Below are 19491 nucleotides of genomic sequence, written 5' to 3'. Positions count from 1 at the left end.
TTTGTTTTATTAGTCCGTTAAGGATAAACTTTATATATTTTTGGATAAATTTATATACATATATTTTTGGGGTATATAGGGCGTATTTTTCAGCTGGTAGAATATATTTTCTTTTTGTGTTTGGTTTAGTGAGAGTTATATATTTTTTTCTGTGGCACCATTTATATGTATTTACAACTGTATTGTCTACCTTCATTTTGTAAAGCGCTGCGCAAACTGTTGGCGCTAAATAAATCCTGTATAATAATATAAAAATTAATGAAATTCATTGTTTTCAAAAGGATGGTTGACTCACTGACATTACAAGGGAGAATAAGTAGTAAACGACAACCACTCTGCAACACTGCAAAGCAGATAACAGAACTTATATGGAATGTGGATATATAGATATATATATATAAAGATTGTGATTTGGAATAATCTAAGGGTGTCTAGTTTCATAAAACTTTGGAAGGTATTGCAGATATTCACTCTCCCCTTCAGAAGAATTTCGCTGTGCCATGTGTGTAACAAAAATTATAATTTTTTTGTCTGCCACAGGGAATGAGAAAAATTTGGCCAAAAATGAAAATGTAAATTTCATAAAAAGCAAATCTGAATGGGGGATTTAAATAAGACTCTCTGCTGCATGATTTTGTTGACAGCAAAAATTCTGAAGCTCTCTATGTTGGAAAAGTCACAATCAGCAAGCACAGGTCCTTACCTGGCCTCCACATTAGTAAAGTCCTGTTTGGTGGCAGCTGTGAAGTCCTGTACTGCTGCATTCCAGTTGCTGTTCTCAAAATAGTACATTCCATGCTTCATAAGAGCATCTGTCCGACTGGGATTATGAGAAAAGCACTGGAAGAATTAAAAAAAACCTCTGTTTGCCAGTTCATGTCTTTATCATATAGGTCATCATATAGGATGTTTTTGGAAGCAGTAGATGATTATATTTATTGCATATAAATACCTGGGCATAATCATCCATGGCTATAATAAGTTCATCCTGAGCTTCGTACATCTGTGCTCGACGGAAATAGATGTCATCATTCATTGGCTGACACTTAAGAGCTTGTGTATAGTTCACTATAGCCAAAGTGTAATCCTTCTTCTGCTTGTATATCTCAGCTTTGGACAGGTATGCATCTGATTTGTATACAGTATAGCAGAAAAGAGCAATATTAAGTGCTTTTTATCTTTTGGCATTTCTCTTGATATTCCAGAACAGTTTATAGTAAAAAAACATCACTGGGGACAATGTCACACTGACAAGCTTGTTACTGGTGACAACTATGCAGGGCACAGCAGAGAAATAGTCACCCATCTGCAAAGGCCACCCCCTGGCTGGCTGGTTGTGAAAATTGTTGTTCTCTTACAACGGAGACTATGAGCTAGGCCTTTTCGTCCGACATCATTGCCTGACCTCACAAATGCGCTTCTGGAAGAACGGTCAAACATTCCCATAGACACCCTCCTAAACCTTGTGGACAGCCTTCCCAGAAGTTGAAGCTGTTATAGCTGCAAAGGGTGGGCCAACTCAATATTGAACCCTAAAGACTAAGACTGAGATGCCATTAAAGTTTATGTGTGTGGAAAGGCAGGCATCCCAATACTTTTGGCAATATAGTGTATTAGGACCCTAGACTGAACCCACATGAAAAAGCCCACCGCCAAGCTCTTGATGTGCTGGGCCAATCATCTGTGTCCCAAGCATTCCCCACCTTATAGACGCATGTATACACACCCCTTGCATACATGTGGCTGCAGGATAAGGAATTCCCCGCAGATAATTTTCCAAGTGCAGGTGGCAGCTTTCTGGTGGGCTGCTCATATGGATTTGGACTAGGATCCGCACATGCCCAAGCTCATCCCCACTCATCACAAGTCTATGCTCACTCTGGGCCTTCCTTTGCTCCAACAACCCACCTCCCGGTTCCTCACCTGTGGGTCTTCTGTCATTTTACATGCCTCATCAAGGTCTTGCCAGCCAAACCTCTCTCTTTAGCTATCTCCAAGCTTACCTCCCCTATTCCGACTCATTATGCGAAATACCGGGATGTCTTCTTCAAGCACAATGCAGATCAGTTGCTACTGCATTATCTTTATGATTATGTCAGCGATCTAATGCTGGTATTTAATTCCCTTAGAGGTTGGGTATATCCTGTCAGACTCCCTGACTCCTCCTGGAGTCCTCCTGGATTCCAAGACATCTTGTGGAAATCCTCAGTATTTGATTGGCTGTGAGGGCTTCGACTCTGAAGAAAGATCCTGGGTTCCCACATCTGATTGCTCCCTACCTTTAAAGACATTCCTTTTCCTGATCTCCTTAATAGGTACTTCAAAGCAACTCACTGTTGATAAGCAATCCCCTTTTGACGCCACCCAGAAAATACAGTATGTTCAGGAACAAAACACACCTCACAAAGATGTAACAGGTCTTCAGGGGCATATTTACCGCTAGCCAAACAAGGCATTTGCCTAGGGTGGAATTTTTAAGGGGGGACTCATGTAACAGGTGACCAGGGCTGGTTCCAGGGTCGATCTTCAGGGAGAGTGCACATGGAGGGAGAGAGAACAAGCAGCCAGCCAAGGAGTGATCATCTTATAGCAGACAGCTGACCATGGCAGGGAGCGGGGAGAGCTCACATACACAAATTGGTGAAGTGCGGGAACTCCAGCACACAATATCTGCTGATCTCTTCCCGATCCTTTGCTTCCAACCGTCCAGATGTCACTTGTCCTCCACTCCTATCCCCCTGGGTGATCTGTGATTTTTTTTCCCCCCACGGCTGCCCCATGCTCCAGCCCCACCTCTGCTTGCAGTGAGATCACCAAGGAGCTGGAAAGCAGATATCCGGGCACAGCACAGCTCCTATGACAGGAGTTTAAGAAGAGGCTGTAGCTGGAGGAGTGGATCCTGGCAGCTCATCCTTCTCTATGACTGCCAGGTGAGGGTAACAATCGTACAACATCTCCCTCTCTCTCTCTCCCTGTCTCCCAAGTGGCTCCATTCTCAGTATACAGTCCCATACAAGGTACTCAGCTGAGCAAAAGGCTTACCTGCATGTGTTTTATTATATTTAATAATGAAGTTCAAGTCATCTAGAGCCTCATCTGTTTTCCCTTGCAGCAAGAAAATCAGATGTCTATGCCAATATGCATCCAGAAATTGCGGCTCCTGTTTTATAACCTGTGAAGAAAACATAAGTGGGTTATGTGTTCCAATTTTATATATACATACACAAATTTTTTATGGGATGATGATGTATTTTTCTAGATCAGATCCATGTGGCAATAGAATTGGATTTACTGGACAGAGAAAATGATTATTTGGAAATAACATCTGGTCATAAGCCTACCTTATCTGACTAATTAGTATTAGAGTGACTGTAAAGCTTAAATTTTTTTTTTAAACAAACATGTTATACTTACCTCTTCTGTTCAATGGTTTTGCATGGAGCTGCCTGACTCTCCTCTTCTTGAGTCACCTCCTGGCTTTCTCTGTTTCTTCTCTTCTTGGTGCACCCCCATAGGAAACAGCTTCCAACAGGAAGTTTCTTGTGGGCTTGATCCCGACACAGACAGTGTGTCTTGGTTCTGCTCCCCATTCTCTGATCACAGATTTTGATTGACAGCAGCAGGAGACACTGGCTCCAGATGCTGCCCCGTGAGAAGATAAACTGATGCAGACGGACACAGCACTGAATCAAGATCAAGCTCAGGTAAGTGTAAGGGGGGATGAGATGAGGAATGAGTACAGATACAGAGGACATTTATTACCTTAATGCAGGGAAAGAGAAGATTGATGCTCCCAGATGTTTTGGTTTCCCCAGCAGACATTCAGATATTTACAGCATTTGTAAACAATTTTAAAAACCAGTTATCATTTTCCTTCCACTTCACAATTATGTGCCACTTTGTGTTGGTCTATCACATAAAATCCCAATAAAATACATTTGCGTTTTTGGTTGTAACATGACAAAATGTGGAAAATTTCAAGGGGTATGAATACTTTTTCAAGGCACTGTATACATATAAAAAAATATTATGAGTACCTTTTTTATAAGTGATCACATACACTGTTCTCAGATGCATAAGGAGCTCAGGGAGGAGAAACAGCAGCACACTAATGTGAGGATCAGATAACAGCTCCCAGTCTGCACATAAAACAAGTCAGCAAGAGCTGCGTCCACATTTCCATCCTCACAGGCTAACTTTCACAAATAGATTTTAGGAAAGTTTTAAAGCTTTTTTCAGCTTCTTACCATATCTAAATCTTGTAAGGCGAGACGTAGATTCCCTAGTTTTCTGTGCAGGGCACCTCTTCTGCAGTAGTGGAATACAGATGGTCTCTCTTGCTTCTCTATTAAACTGGTAAGATAGGAAATCTCTCTCTCCACATCTTGCACAGATGCTGCTGGGTCCTCTACAAGGACAGGTGGTACTGAATCCAGACCTGCTGTCCATGGTGTCTCCTCCTTCTTTTCAGGATCAGGTTGAATCAAAGGACCAGCTATATCAAAGTACTGTGTTTCATCTTCCATAGATGCCCGACTTGGTGGAAAAACGTCATCAAACCAATTATTCCAAATATCTCTCACCCATTCTCGAAGATCCTGACCAGTCTGGGCACCCCCATGTATTCTCATGAAGGATGAAAAGTCTAACTGGCGAGGAAGACTGGAGCTCCGCAGATGCTGAGTGGGTCTTGAACCAATGGGCAGTCTTTCAACTGACACAGATCTGTATGGATATAAATATAAACCAGGGCTGTAATTTTAATTAGAAATATTTGTATTTTATGTGCAAGTACAATATAATCCCATAGTACGGGCATTGCTGTTTCATACTGCATGGTGTATTCTAAGACTTGCAGTGGATAGCCTGTAATGTGTAGATGGTTTAAATGGTATGTTTAAAGCGAACTCTCACATACAAACCAAATTTGAAAGAATGCTCTTTAAAATCTTAGTAATAACTGAACCACATTAATAAAAACAAACTCTGCATTCCCACACACTGCCCTCAGAATTGTTGTTGCAAAGTTAATTCTTGGACCAAGTGTTCTACTGGGAGTACAACAGAGTAATATACAACTGAGTAATATAATGTCTCCAGGGCTGGACTTACATCTCAGGAGCCCATAGGCATAGGATTCTAAAGCACACCGCTGCGCCCCCTCCCCTCACCCTTTTTTTCTTGATAAAATATTTCAATATAAATCTTTCTATATGTGTAAAGGGGAATGCTGCTGACTTTGATGTAAAGGGTAACACTGAGGGCTGTGATGTAAAGGAAAACTCTGATATAAGAGTCTCTACTTACCAGAGCCCCCCCTTACACAAGAGTCCTTAGAGTTCTCATTTACATCAGAATCTGCAAGGTTCCTCCTTACAGTGCAAGGGGGATCTCTTTGGATCCTGATGTAAAGGGGAACTCAGATGTAATGGGAGCACTGTGGACCATCATGGTAAAGGGGAACTCTGATGTAAGGTGGTCTCTGGTCACCAAAGCGTCCCCACCCCCCATCCTTACATCACAGTCAGCAGTGCTCCCCTTTACATCAGGATCCATAGTGTTCCCTCTTGTATCAGAGTCCCCAGTCACTACTTCTCATAAACAACCTGCTGCGTGATCACTTTCATGGGTGATTGATCTCACACTAAACAGGCTGCAACATCCACATAAGGGAATCCTCACCAGCGCTTAACTGGTGCAATCCAATAAAAATGGAACATCATGACACTGTTTATTTAATTTAAAGGTCCACCAAGGAGGGGATCAGAAAGCAGGGGTCATAGACAGCATAGGAGGCAGGGGTATCCTGGAAGGGACCTTGCCTTGGCAAGGTGAAAAACCTCTCTAGAAGGGACAAAACTTGCTAATGATGGCAGGACTTCTCCATCCGATCCATACAAGCAATGTCAGCCTGGGACTTGGATGGGATGACAGCTGGGGATGACTGTGACAGATAGCCCTGTCAGGGAGGTAGTGTAGTGTATGCAATCAGTCCATAGATGGAAGACTCCTGTAATCTGCAGTAACTGATCAGATGGGATAGAGGAGGCTGCTGGATGGGAATGGAGGAAGAGTGATGCTGAGTCAGTCAGAGGTAGACTCCTCTGAGGAGTCAGAGGTAGGAGATGAAGGCATCCAGTAGAAATTTACAACCCCTACGCAGAAGAGGTAGACTGATTAGCCAGCTCTCGGTGTGGGGATTGCTGGGTGATGTCCTGTCACAGGATCACAGTTTTATGGCACTACATTCCATCCAGAGGCAGCTGTCATGGAGGAGAGCAATTCCTCAGTTGGTACACATCCCACTTTGCTAGTAGCATAACTAAACTGCCTGCAGCTGCTTGCACCCCTGAAGCTATGGAAAAAGAGAGAGGAGCAGAATTCTCTCTCTCTCTCCAGACGGGCATGATGCCCCTCTATGAAGGAGCCTGTAGGCACATGCCTACAGTGCCTAATAGGAAATCTGGCCCTTAATGTCACATGCCCACTCTGGAGGGGTCTCAGAGCAAGGGTCCTAAAGCTGGCCATAGACAGTTCGAATCTTGGCCGGTTCAGCAGAGACCGACCAAGATTCAAACCGTGTATGGGCAGGCTGAATGCACCCTTGAGAAGCAAAATGAACATTTTGATGGATGCAGGACATGAATACTTTGCTGAAATCCCTATGCTTGCACATCTGATGTAAGCGATTGTTGCTTTTTTGACAATTTTATCCTCTGACCAGCACTTTTGCCAGATTGCTATGTGAATCTGAACTGAAGAAAAGGATATCCGTGGTAACAGATGGCAAGCATCCAGTACTGCATCATACATAAAATGTGAAGCGATGGTCGTCTGGTCAATGAGATCAATAAAATGTGGATTAACGTCAGCAGCCTCTTAATTTACACTTAGGCCTCTTGCACACGGGAGTTAAAAATGGTATTTTACTGATCTGAAATTAGAGGCATGTTTACTCATCTCTAAGCATGTTTATGTAAGTATAAATGAGCATATCACAATACTGACAGTGAAGAAGAATTGTACTTATTCGTCTATACGCTTATGCACCTTTACTCGCTTATACTCAACATTACTCAGGTCTTTACACCCAGTTTCTGGCCCCTGGCACACAGGGTTCTCAAGTTCCTGAGTAAGTATCAGTACTGCATGATGCCAATGTGCAAGAGACCTTAGTGATATAGACCAAGTAGCTAAAGTCTGGGAAGAACAGTGACTAATAAATGTTTAAGGGTGATCCTGCTAAGGAATAGAATGTAGGAGCAAGAGCTTCTTATTTTTTTGTCAGTGGGGTCCTTAAAGGACAATGCCTTAATAATAGAGATGGTAAGGCCTTTTCAGGAAGAGAGACTGGAAAATCAATCAGGAGGTGTAGCCCTGTTTTTTTTTATAAAACCTTCTGGAAAGGAACAGAGTGTCTTGAAAAATTTAGGGACAAGGAGTTGCTTGTCTGGAAATTCCCAATCAATCAATCAATCAATCAAAGACTGAGTGCAGAGGAATAACCTCAGTTGGAGAATCAGGTTTATAAACATTGAGCCTAGACACTGTAACAGGAACCCTCTAAATTTAACCACTTGCCCTCCGGAGGATTTACCGCCCTTCCTGACCAGGCCATTTTTTGCGATACAGCGCTGAGTTACTTTAACTGACAATTGCACGGTCATGCAATGCTGTACCCAAATTAAATTCATGTCCCTTTTTCCCATAAATAGAGCTTTCTTTTGGTGATCGTTGATCACCTCTGCAGGTTTACTTTTTGCGCTATAAACAAGAAAAGACCGACAATTTTGAAAAAAATATATATTTTTTTCTGCTATAAAACATATCCAATGAAAAAAAAATTTTAAATCTAATTTCTTCAGAAATTTAGACCAAAATGTATTCTGCTAGATTTTTTTGGTTAAAAAAAATCCCAATAATTGTATATTGATTTGTTTGCACAAAAGTTATAACGTCTACAAACTATGGTACATATACTGGCATTTTTTTTATTTTTATACTAATGGCAGCAATCAGTGACTTATAGTGGGACTGCGATATTGCGGAAGACATTTTTACACTAACGGACACTTTGTGGGAACCAGTGACACTAATACAGTGATCAATGCTAAAAATATGCACTAATCACTGTACTAATGACACTGGTTGGGAAAGGGTTAACTGCTAGGGTGATCAAAGGGTTGAGTGTATGCCTAGCTATGTGCTTGGTGTACACTAGGTGGTGCTTTTACTAGGGGAAATGATGGATCGTGTTCTCAGCTCTGCAGAGAGACTCAATTCATAACTCCCTCCTGTCACAACAGAGTGAAAGCTATGTAAACATAGCCATAGCCCTGTTCTTCCTCCCTAACTGACAATCTGCAGTTGCTCGCCGGAGCTTGTAGATCGTTTTGTGCTGTGACAGTTCATAGCAGACGATTTCAGCCATGCGCCCCCCTGTGGTGGAAGTGAAAACTCACATATATATGTGTGATTTTGCACAGAAATGCCACCCTGTAGAAGTAAAACTGCTATAGGGTGGAGGGAAAGTGGTTAAAGTGAAGCATACAGTTCCGTTTAAAAGGGAGACTGTGCAACATTAAATGTTTAACCAAGGAGTAGACAAGTAGAGTGACTGTAAGTCCCTGAAGAGCTCTGTGCAGAGTAGTTGTTATTGGAACGAAAAAGCACAGACAGCAATAAAAACATTGTCAGAAGGTCTAACATCTCCCCACTCTTCTGGTTTTTATCTTTGTCCCCTTTGGAGAGATTTTCCATCAGAGCCTAAATCATAATGGTTACTCTGCCCATTCTATCCAAAATGAAACATGTTCTGCCTGGAATTGGGCTTAAAGAGCTATGCTGTATCTTCTCAGAATGAGGGACACAGAGTAAACACACACTTTTGGTAAGTAGGAGTCCAGTACCCACTATAACATTATTATTATTATTATACAGGATTTATATAGCATCAACAGTTTGCTCAGCGCTTTACAACATAATTGCACAAAGAGTTCATAGAACCCTGCTGGGGAAATTTTAGGAAATACAAATACCAGAAAGGAACTTGGAAGAAAAATCTATAACCCATAACCCATCACCTAACCATAGTCCTATTCTGTACATCATAATAATTTACCTTCTAAGGGTCTGTGGCGGTCGTTTTAGCTCCTGTAATATCATTTTCAGCTTCTTTGGATCTATGTGTCCTTTCTTCTTCTTATATTTCTTCCTCTTGACATGCTTCAAAGTCGGTTGTGGAACTGCCCCCACTTCTGTATGAATCAACTCTTTGTCTTGGTCAATAACCAAGGCTGTCTGTGCAGAGATGCTTGGCATTATTTTTGGTTTTTGCTCCTCTGTTTCTTTACCTAGACAGACAGATATTGATTCTAATGGCTTGAAATGTTGCTTCTTCCATGCTGCAAGCTCCTTCATGCTTGTCTGAAAATCAGCTATAAAATTGAATTTGCTTTCCCTTGACATCAATATATTTGGAGTAGATGCAGAGTGTGTTTTCTGTTGGGAAAAAGACAAAAGTATAAAATCTGATTGCATAGATTCTATTATGCAATGGGGAACACTACTGGTCATAGCAACCAGTTATATTTTCCCTTTCATTCTTAATCATATACCTGAAGACACCAAAGACGGTTATGCTTTCATTTTTATTGGTCAATAGAACTGGAGAAAATGAACTGAGCACTAAAGAGGAGTTTATGCCAACAGCAATCATATAAAGAGCTCACCTTTCATTTTAAGAAACAATGAAGCAGAAAAGACTCTCCCACTTATTGTCATAAATATTGGACACACGTAGCATACAAGTAGAGCCTCCCCTTGACCCACCCTTACATTATCTGACCCACAGGTTGTACAGCCTAATGCAAACAATTCAAATACTTGTGGCTTTCCTTTGATATAAAGTTCTAAAGTCTAGACATGTTTTACTTTAATGAATTTCTTGAATTAAGGTATAAAATGCCCCAGTTGCATTTTCCCCGGAGTCCTTTCCCGATACAGCACTGTGCCGGTCTGCAGTAGTGCTCTCCCCTCTTCCTTTTCTCACAGAACACAGAGGCAGCAGTGGGAACAATTGGCTCCTGCTGCTGTCACTCAAATACTATGAGGCAATAGCGTGAGGTGTGGCCAAGCAGAGCTGTGTGTGTCTACGGAGGTGCACAACCTAGCTTGGGAGCGTACCTGCATGAGTTCACCACATAGCAGCCAGCTTACTATGGGAGTACAGAACACTGGTGGGTACCCCAGAGGAAGAGATAAAGGGCTGCTTTGTGCAATACCTTTGCACAGAGCAGGTAAGTATCAGGTCCCTTTCACACAGGGTGGACTTCGCTTTACTCAGCGGGGGATCAGTCCTCTGATTCCGCACTGAGCAGAGTAGAGCAGGTGGATGACAGGTCCATATCCGCCCTGTTTATACAGAGTAGGCACAGACGCAGCCCGCTCTGCTCTGCTCAGTGGGGGATCAGAGGAATATATGGACCAGCCGATCAGGTCCAGAAAAATTGACAAGTGGTCTTGATCAGATCTCCCATGTGAAAGGGGCCTAACTTCTTTATTCTAGGAGGGAAACATGGCCTTTATAACCATTTTAAAGAGACCTGGTCATCAGACATAACTTTTCCTTTTAAAGATTACAGTTTATGATGTATAATTATGTCTTTGCCAGTCTCTTTTTTTAGAAGGTTTTTTTTCTAACGGATTAAATGTGTATGTAAAAGCAAAACATATTTTGCTCTGGATAGAGAAAGGTTAGTCCATCTGCCATGTTTTACTGCTGTGTAATTCAACAATTGGTTTGCAAAGGATCACTTAGATTCGTTTGCATTGAGCAAGAAGCTTCCTTACACAGAAGGGTCTGTTAACCACTTTGTTTCCAAAGCAAAACTTTTATTTTTAACACATGTTAAAATCAGCAATTTTGCTAGAAAATTATTTAGATCCGCAGAGCAGAGGCTGTGGAGAATAAATTGGTGGCAGTTGCAATTTTTTATGTTGCATAATATTTATGCAGCTGTTTTTCACACCCATATTTTCAGGAAAAAATACACCAACATGAATTTTAGTGCACACAAACACAATATAATGCTCAATTTTCTGGTTAAATTTAAAAGATATGATAGCATCGAGTAAACAGATACCAAACATGTCAAGACTGAAAACTGCACGCGTGAAATGTGAAAAACTATGGTACCTAAAATTTTTCATGGTTGAAGCTTTAAAAGCTTTTACAGGATTCAATGTTTGTGGTGATACCTCACATGTATGGTGCAATCACTGTGTTCATACACATGTGGGAACCTATGCACGTGTTTGCATTCAGGTGTATACGAAGGCGGGACAGGGTGCTTTTACATTTTTTTATACAATTAACTTTCTTTTTTTCCGTTAGGCCCCAGATGTCTCCCCGTAGCAAGATCTTGCTTGATTAGTTGTTTCCCCAAATGCAGTAGCCAAGGAATGACAGAGTTGAAACTAGAATTAACAAAACTCTTGCCATTCATTTGTCACAAAGGAGATCAGGGAATGGGATGCTTTACGGAAGTTTCTGAGGAATAGGAGAGTGAATGAACCACCCACTACCACTGGCCCTTGTCACTACTGTAGAAGTGATCAGGTGGCTGTAGAGCCACCTGGATCACTTTTACTGAACGCTGGCTTAAAAAGCGACACCAATCTCATGGCTGTGCCTACACCCATGAGCTTATTTAATCACTTCAAATCCATGATAATTTAAAATGGCCTAAACACAAAGTGGTAAAAAGAACCAAAAAGTAAGAACACTTCAGACAGGAACTGTAACAAATGTTAGAAGCACCACTCGCGAAAGGTTTGAGTCCAAAGCAATTTCATTCAATTCGAACCCTACACTGGCTGAAACAACCAGCTGCTGAGAAGCATGCCTTACAGTTACTGCAATACTTCACCTGTAACAACAGTGTCAGTTTAGATTAGGAGGGAGTTTTTAACAGCATTTATATAACGTCAGGAAAGAAAACCCTGAGGCTCCCCCTGATACTCACACTGTACTTACACAGGACTATAAAACTACAAAACCAACTTATACAGGACAATTTTTCTCAGGCTGGACTTCCCTCTTTACCCTCCAAAACATTGAGTACCCTAGGAAGTAGCCATTTCAGAAAACTAATTTTTCTTGGCCTTCAGATCCATGGCCATGGGCAAGGCCCCTGGCCCAGATGGCTTTTCTCTTACATATTATCGCAACTTTCGGAACATCCTTATACCTCATCTCACTTCCAACTTAAACTATGTTTCTGGGGGTGGGAATTTCAGGCCCAAAACACTCTGCACTCATATCACCATCCTTCCCAGGCTGGGGAAAGACCCAACCGCCTGCAATAGCTACAGGCCAGTTTCTTTATTAAATCTGGCAAACGTGCTGGAAAATGGACACATTAATGGAACTCTGAGCATGCCCTTCACTTTGCACAAAGGCCCTAGCCTGGTCTTCCTGCTCTTTCCCCTTTTATTTGCAATATCTCTCAAACCTTTCCTCTCTACCATTTGCCATGATCCGAATATTCATGGAATTACAGTTAAATACACTGTTCACAAATACTCTGCATACACAGACGATATTTTATTCTGTATCCAACAACCTTTAATATCCCTCCCAAATTTAATGTCACCCTTTACCATTCTTGGAAACATCTCAAATTTCAAAATTAATCTCACGAAATCTGAGATTCCTAACGACTGAGGAAAGTAACCAGTTAAAGCCATCTGTCCCTTTCACATGACAGCCCACACCTTTAAAATACCGGGGAATATTCCTCAAAACAAAACAATCTAGCCTCTTCAGGTCTAACTACATCATGCTCCTGAACACTATTAAACATGACTTACAAAGGTGGACCTTGCTATCACATTCCTGGTTAGGAAGGATTAACATTGTAAAGATGAACGTACTCCCTAGAGTTTTATTTTACTTCCAGATGTTATTATATGGGGTCTACATAGGCTTCTTTTCCCTGCTGCATTCTTTAGAGTCCAAATAAGATTAGAATCACTCTCGCCCACAATTGTTTCGATCTGTGCCAACAAGACTAAAGAAACATGGCAACATGGCGGATCATGGCAAATTTTCCCACAACAACGAACTATGGGTACAATTGGAAAGTGCTCTCTGTAATTCATCTCTTGTAGCAGCACCATGGATACCTAAGAAACACAGAAACCTATCTCCGCTCTCTTCTCCTTTAACAATCTCATCTCTTCACCTGAAACATGGCAGGAAACATAACTCCCCAATAATACCACTGTTTAGTCACTCTTACATCTCGCCAGGATTTTTTGACATCCATTTCGAAACTTGGCATGCTACTCGATGCTTTATTATTACACCAAGGGAACATCAGCAATCCTGCCACTTGAGACACTTAAAGTCTTTTCTAGATCATGTTCATGGATATCTGGCACATGCAATTGTCCCAATTCATAAGATCTCTTCCAAAAACAGATCCTTGTCAGATTTAAATCCTGTTGAACATATTTCCTCATCGACCACTTCACTAACCAAAGATGTCTCTTAATTTTATCAAGCCCTATTAAGTCTGGACTCTCCTACATACCCAGCCTATCTATACGCGTGGGAAACTGTTTGGCAAACCCAGTTAACAGAAGATCAGAAATGTACAATACTACATGTTTCCCAGGGATCATCCATCTCCTCAAGGATGGCCAAAGTAAATTACAATCTGCTTTCCCGCTAGCATCACGCCCACCCCTGCCAAACTTCATGTTTCCCACAACCTTATGAGCAGGTTACATGCACTAGAGACAAGACCCTCTCCCTTCTCCCTATCCCCCCTTCCTTGCTCTTTCTTTCTACCCTTCTTTTGACATTGGTTAATCTCTTAGTTTTTTTTCTAATATGTTCAATGTCCCCTAAAGTGTTTTAGCGAAATTTGGCGGTTTACTACCCCTGTATGATTTACTGGAATATTTTGTAACATCACTTCAACATCCTTGTTTTAGTTCATTGGATATTAACCACACTGCCAAAAAGGCATCTTTTCAAATCCTTCTTCATCTTTGGGAATGTGAAAAAGTTGCAAGGAGCCAAGTCAGGGCTGTAAGGTAGATGGGGAAGCACCGTGATATGTGTTTTAGCCTAAAACTTTTTGACAGTTTTAGGCTGAAACACATATCACGGTGCTTCCCCACCAAACCAACTCGACTCGGTGCATTGTCGTGATGAAGGATTCAAATTAAGACAATCTTAGGATGCACACAAAAAACTCTTTGTTTAAAGAGACCAAGAACTTCCAGGTAAAATCTTTGATTCACAGTTTGACCAGTAGGTACAAATTCCACATGAATAAAAAAAAATCACGGGTGTGTGCCATTCTGAACTTTGTCTCTTCGTCTCAGAATCATACTCAAACACCCAGGACTTGACTCAGAAAATCAGGCTCTCTTCCCAAACAGGCGAAATAGGTCCTGACAAAGGAGTTGACGGTGTTCCTTCTGATCAGGTGACAAGTTATTTGGAACAAGTTTTGCACACACTTTACTCATGTTCAAATCGTGATAGACGATTTCATGAACAATTGACTTGGTAGTTCCCCGATCCTCTGCAATCATTCTGATAGTGAGCCGTCAGTCACGATTGAGAACAGACATCACTTCATCCACATTATGTTCCATTTTTCACGAAGAAGGGCATCCTGACCGTTGTTCGTCTTCAACACCTTCTCATCCTTCCTTGTGCAATCGGTACACTTGTGCAGATGATGGCGCAGCTTCTCCATAACCTTTCCTCACAATTTCCAAAATTTCTGATGCACTTTTTCACACAAAATTTTATTGTGTACTGCTATTCCAAACTCACTTGCAATTTTCCTAATACAAGGCACTTGAACTGAGTGTCACAAAAAACAATGTCTCAGCTCTGACAGGGCTGGAGTGCAACTGATCAGTGTTTCTAATATATACCTGGTGGCACCCCACCCCAAGTGACCTTGGTCAGCTTCTCCCTTCACAGAGCCCTTCTCAGCTCACACATAGAATCTTCATTCTCATTATATTCTTGACACACCATATATATACATAAATTGTTAGACATGCATTTCTTTTGAATTTTTCGTTGCTATTCTGTCTCTCAGTGTTACAATACACCTACCATTTGATTTTTAAACTGATAATTTCTTTGTGAGTGAGCAAACATTCAAAATCAGCAGGGGATCAAATACTTATTTACTTCACTAATATATATATATATATATTTTATTTTTTTTTTATTTTTATACACGGATTGATTAACTTATCTCTTTAGGAAAGATACATTAAACAACTCAAAGGCCAGCTTCTATCATTGACAGTGCACATTGAACTAATTAATCCTCTCTAAATTAAAATAATGTAATGTGTAACAGCTTGGCTTCTTCCAGCAGTAATCAAAGTATCCCATGTGGATATGAAATGAACATATCATCTGTGACCTAATACACTTGGCACTTGGACGTGGTCATAATTTTGTTTGCCTGATTGTATTTAGAAACAGAATACTTTTGATACTGTACATACAAACGGCCTCTCGTGTGAAGTGTCTGACTAAAGGACAGTCTGTCTTTCTCTTTTAGCAACCAGTCAGTGTCTCCTTTACATCTTCTAACTTTCTCTAGGTAGAGAAAGGGAAAAGCTGATTGGTTGCTAAACTGCAAAGGCAATTTTCTCAAAAATTCAACCTGAAATTACAAAAAAGTCCAAATGTGCAAACACAAGCTTGCCATATGTGTGTCCATACAGACTGGAGGATCCGGTTGAAACAAGTAGAAAATGTTAATTAAAAAAAAAAGGTATAGTCACCCTTGTATAGCTGAAAATAAAATAGCTGTCACATTCCCTTGATATCATTTACCTTAAGCTTTGGAGTAAATAACGCTGGAAAACCAATGTCTGGTAAGGAATTATGTCTTCGAGATAAAATTCTCTCCTATTCATCGAGAAAAACACAAGTGTTAGCTTATTACTACAATACAGGTGCTCCTCAAAGAGGTACTGTCACCCTACCCTTTCAGGACAAAGTGAGAGTTTGTGCTAATCCCTAGGGCAGAACACTGCCATATGACACATGGGGTAATATCCCAACCTATTTTCACATACAGTACATGGTTATCCATGTTATTATTCACTTGGTTACACAAAGTAAAATTGCTTCGGCAATATGCATTGGCACTGTTTCAGGGTTTTAATTTGGTAGCATATTTGGATATGTATATTTTTATTTCCTTGTTTTTAATGGTAAATAAATAGAGAAAAATGTATAAAAAAAAGATTGCATGTTCCCATAATTTTTCCCAGTGCGACTTTTATGTAAGTTGTAAAACCCCATATATTTATTGCAAAATATAATCGAAAACGTCTGCTAATTAAAATGATTGTACATTAATGTGACTTTTATGTTACATAGCAGAATGGTAAGGTTCAAAGAAAAGGTAGGTGTTTTACTGTAGGAGGGCTATATTTCCCTTTCAACACTACACTGTGGTGCACATGTGGAAAAAAGCATTTTCATTTCAAACTGTTAGTGTAACATTAAGATAAGATTAAGATGGGTTGACGAAGACACAGATTAGCAAACCTTTTCCATGGGTTTGAAATTGCTAACAATTGAAACGACATTGGGGTTGATATACTAACACTGGAGAGCACAAAATCTGGTACAACTGTACATGGTAGCCAATCAGCTTCTAACGTCAGCTTGTTCATTAAGCTTTGACAATAAAAACCTATGTGGCTCACGGCCAAAGTTAAAGCTATACACAATAAGAAAAGATCTTTTATTAAATCTAAAAATGAAAAAAACACTATCATCATTTAAACATTACAAAGAATATAACAGAATATGCAAAAAGGAAATAAAGGCCGCAAAAATTGAAAACGAACGACAGATTGCAAAATATATTAATAGTAAAAAGGTCAGGTCTGAGCATGTGGGCCCTTTACAAAATAAAATGTACTGTAAATAATATCTTTTCGATACTCCCTCACCTCCCACCAGTGCAAAACAAATACCAACAAATGTCCACATATAAGTCCAAAAATGAAAGTCCAAAAATACAGTGCTTTCCAATAAGTAGTGTTTTTCAAACGTTAAGGAACCCTCCACTTTGCTGAATTCCAATCCAGGACCTCAAAATCAGGATACCTCAAAAAAATATAAACTCAATATAGTGCATTATCATTACAACAAAAAGAAACACTCGTGAAAACTAAAAGTGATTCCTCCAAGACTCCCACCCGTGATAAAACAGCACTCCAAAAAAAGTGATAAGGTGCAGCACTCCACACCAGTGTTACCATCCAAATAAACTAAAAACCATTACCCTCTAATAAACAAAATGGTGCCATCTCTCTTGTGGAATAAATACTATTACCCTCTTGCAATGCAGACCAAGCAGAATTCCTTCAAAGCAATCCAGAGTTTCCCCCTCTTCGGAAGCTTCTATTTGCTTCCAATCCACCTTCCCAGTTCCTCAAAAGGGGCAGATAGTACACAACTCAGTGAAGTATATATAAAAGGATTTCACAATTTATTCGTATCTTACATAAAAAACGCCAGCGTCCATCCTCTCCCACAGTCCATGTATCTGAATTCCAGTGTTCAAGATGGCCGTGCCGCTACTTCCGGTTTGAAATCGTATAGTACGTCCTTACGTCCTTGACGCGTTTCGTCACTTCCGACTTGTTCACAAGGACCCTTGTGAACAAGTCGGAAGTGACGAAACGCGTCAAGGACGTAAGGACGTACTATACGATTTCAAACCGGAAGTAGCGGCACGGCCATCTTGAACACTGGAATTCAGATACATGGACTGTGGGAGAGGATGGACGCTGGCGTTTTTTATGTAAGATACGAATAAATTGTGAAATCCTTTTATATATACTTCACTGAGTTGTGTACTATCTGCCCCTTTTGAGGAACTGGGAAGGTGGATTGGAAGCAAATAGAAGCTTCCGAAGAGGGGGAAACTCTGGATTGCTTTGAAGGAATTCTGCTTGGTCTGCATTGCAAGAGGGTAATAGTATTTATTCCACAAGAGAGATGGCACCATTTTGTTTATTAGAGGGTAATGGTTTTTAGTTTATTTGGATGGTAACACTGGTGTGGAGTGCTGCACCTTATCACTTTTTTTGGAGTGCTGTTTTATCACGGGTGGGAGTCTTGGAGGAATCACTTTTAGTTTTCACGAGTGTTTCTTTTTGTTGTAATGATAATGCACTATATTGAGTTTATATTTTTTTGAGGTATCCTGATTTTGAGGTCCTGGATTGGAATTCAGCAAAGTGGAGGGTTCCTTAACGTTTGAAAAACACTACTTATTGGAAAGCACTGTATTTTTGGACTTTCATTTTTGGACTTATATGTGGACATTTGTTGGTATTTGTTTTGCACTGGTGGGAGGTGAGGGAGTATCGAAAAGATATTATTTACAGTACATTTTGTTTGCACTTTCAAGGGTGAGAGTGATACTTTTCGTAAGGGAAATTTAGAGTATTTAATATATTTATACCTTTACAAAATAATCTAGAGTGGGTGACTGGGGACAAAGAGAAGGCAAATTCATTAAATACCTTCTTCAGCTCTATATATAGAAAGGAGCATGGGGGAGTTCTTGTCCATAATAAGCATGGTATTGACACAGCTCCAGATGATCCATATTGGCTCACAATTGATATGATCCAAAAATATTTAGACAGAATAAAGGTGAATAAAGCACCTGGACCGGATGGCAGACACCCACGAGTCCTTAAAGAATTGAGCTCTGTCATTTCAAAGCCATTGTTTCTCATTTTTAAGGACTCTTTAATGACTGACATAGTATCACTGGATTGGCGTAAGGCCAATGTGGTGCCAATATTTAAAAAGGGGTCAAAATCTTTACCAAGTAATTATAGACCTGTTAGTTTAACTTGTATAGTTGGGAAGATACTGGAGAGTTTAATAAAAGACCACACAGATGAGTTCTTGCTGGAAAAAAAATATTTTAAGCAACAGACAGCATGGATTCATGAAAGACAGAAGTTGTCAAACAAATCTGATTTCTTTTTATGAGGAGGTGAGCACTGTTCCCCCACACACGACTAATGTGTAAGATAAGTCTACGGGCTTGGAAAAATCCATATGTAAATGGCTAGAAAACTGGCTAAACAATCGTATTCAGAGAGTAGTGGTTAATGATTCATACTCTGAATGGTCTAGGGTTGTCAGTGGTGTACCCTAGGGTTCAGTGTTGGGACCCTTACTTTTTAATATATTTATAAACGATATACGGTCTGGGATTAAAAATACCATTTCAGTCTTTGCAGATGACACCAAGCTTTGCAGTGGAATAAGGTCCTTAGAGGATGTCTCCAACTAACAAGCTGACCTCAATGCACTGTTTAATTGGGCAACTATGTGGCAAATGAGGTTTAATGTTGATAAATGTAAGGTTATGCACTTGGGGGCTAAGAATA

General features: G+C 40.4%; 1 protein-coding gene across 1 annotated transcript in view; it reads right to left on the bottom strand.

Annotated features, from left to right (window-relative positions):
• TTC6 (tetratricopeptide repeat domain 6) overlaps window positions 1–19491 on the bottom strand; it is a 247165-nt gene that overhangs the window by 151685 nt on the left and 75989 nt on the right. The window contains exons 9-14 of the mRNA XM_089680254.1: window positions 15890–15964; window positions 9122–9501; window positions 4248–4725; window positions 3043–3172; window positions 953–1128; window positions 704–840 (exon numbers count right to left, since the gene is read on the bottom strand). Coding sequence (XP_089536380.1) covers window positions 704–840; window positions 953–1128; window positions 3043–3172; window positions 4248–4725; window positions 9122–9501; window positions 15890–15964 — 1376 coding nt within the window. The remainder of the gene's footprint in view (window positions 1–703; window positions 841–952; window positions 1129–3042; window positions 3173–4247; window positions 4726–9121; window positions 9502–15889; window positions 15965–19491) is intronic.

The sequence above is a fragment of the Staurois parvus genome, unplaced genomic scaffold (assembly GCF_062004578.1).
Source record: "Staurois parvus isolate SC_StPar_1 unplaced genomic scaffold, SC_StPar_1.0 ptg000237l, whole genome shotgun sequence".
In the NCBI taxonomy this organism is placed as follows: Eukaryota; Metazoa; Chordata; class Amphibia; order Anura; family Ranidae; genus Staurois; species Staurois parvus.
Note: the sequence above shows the minus strand (reverse complement) of the source record. Positions and strands in the feature narration are given on the sequence as shown.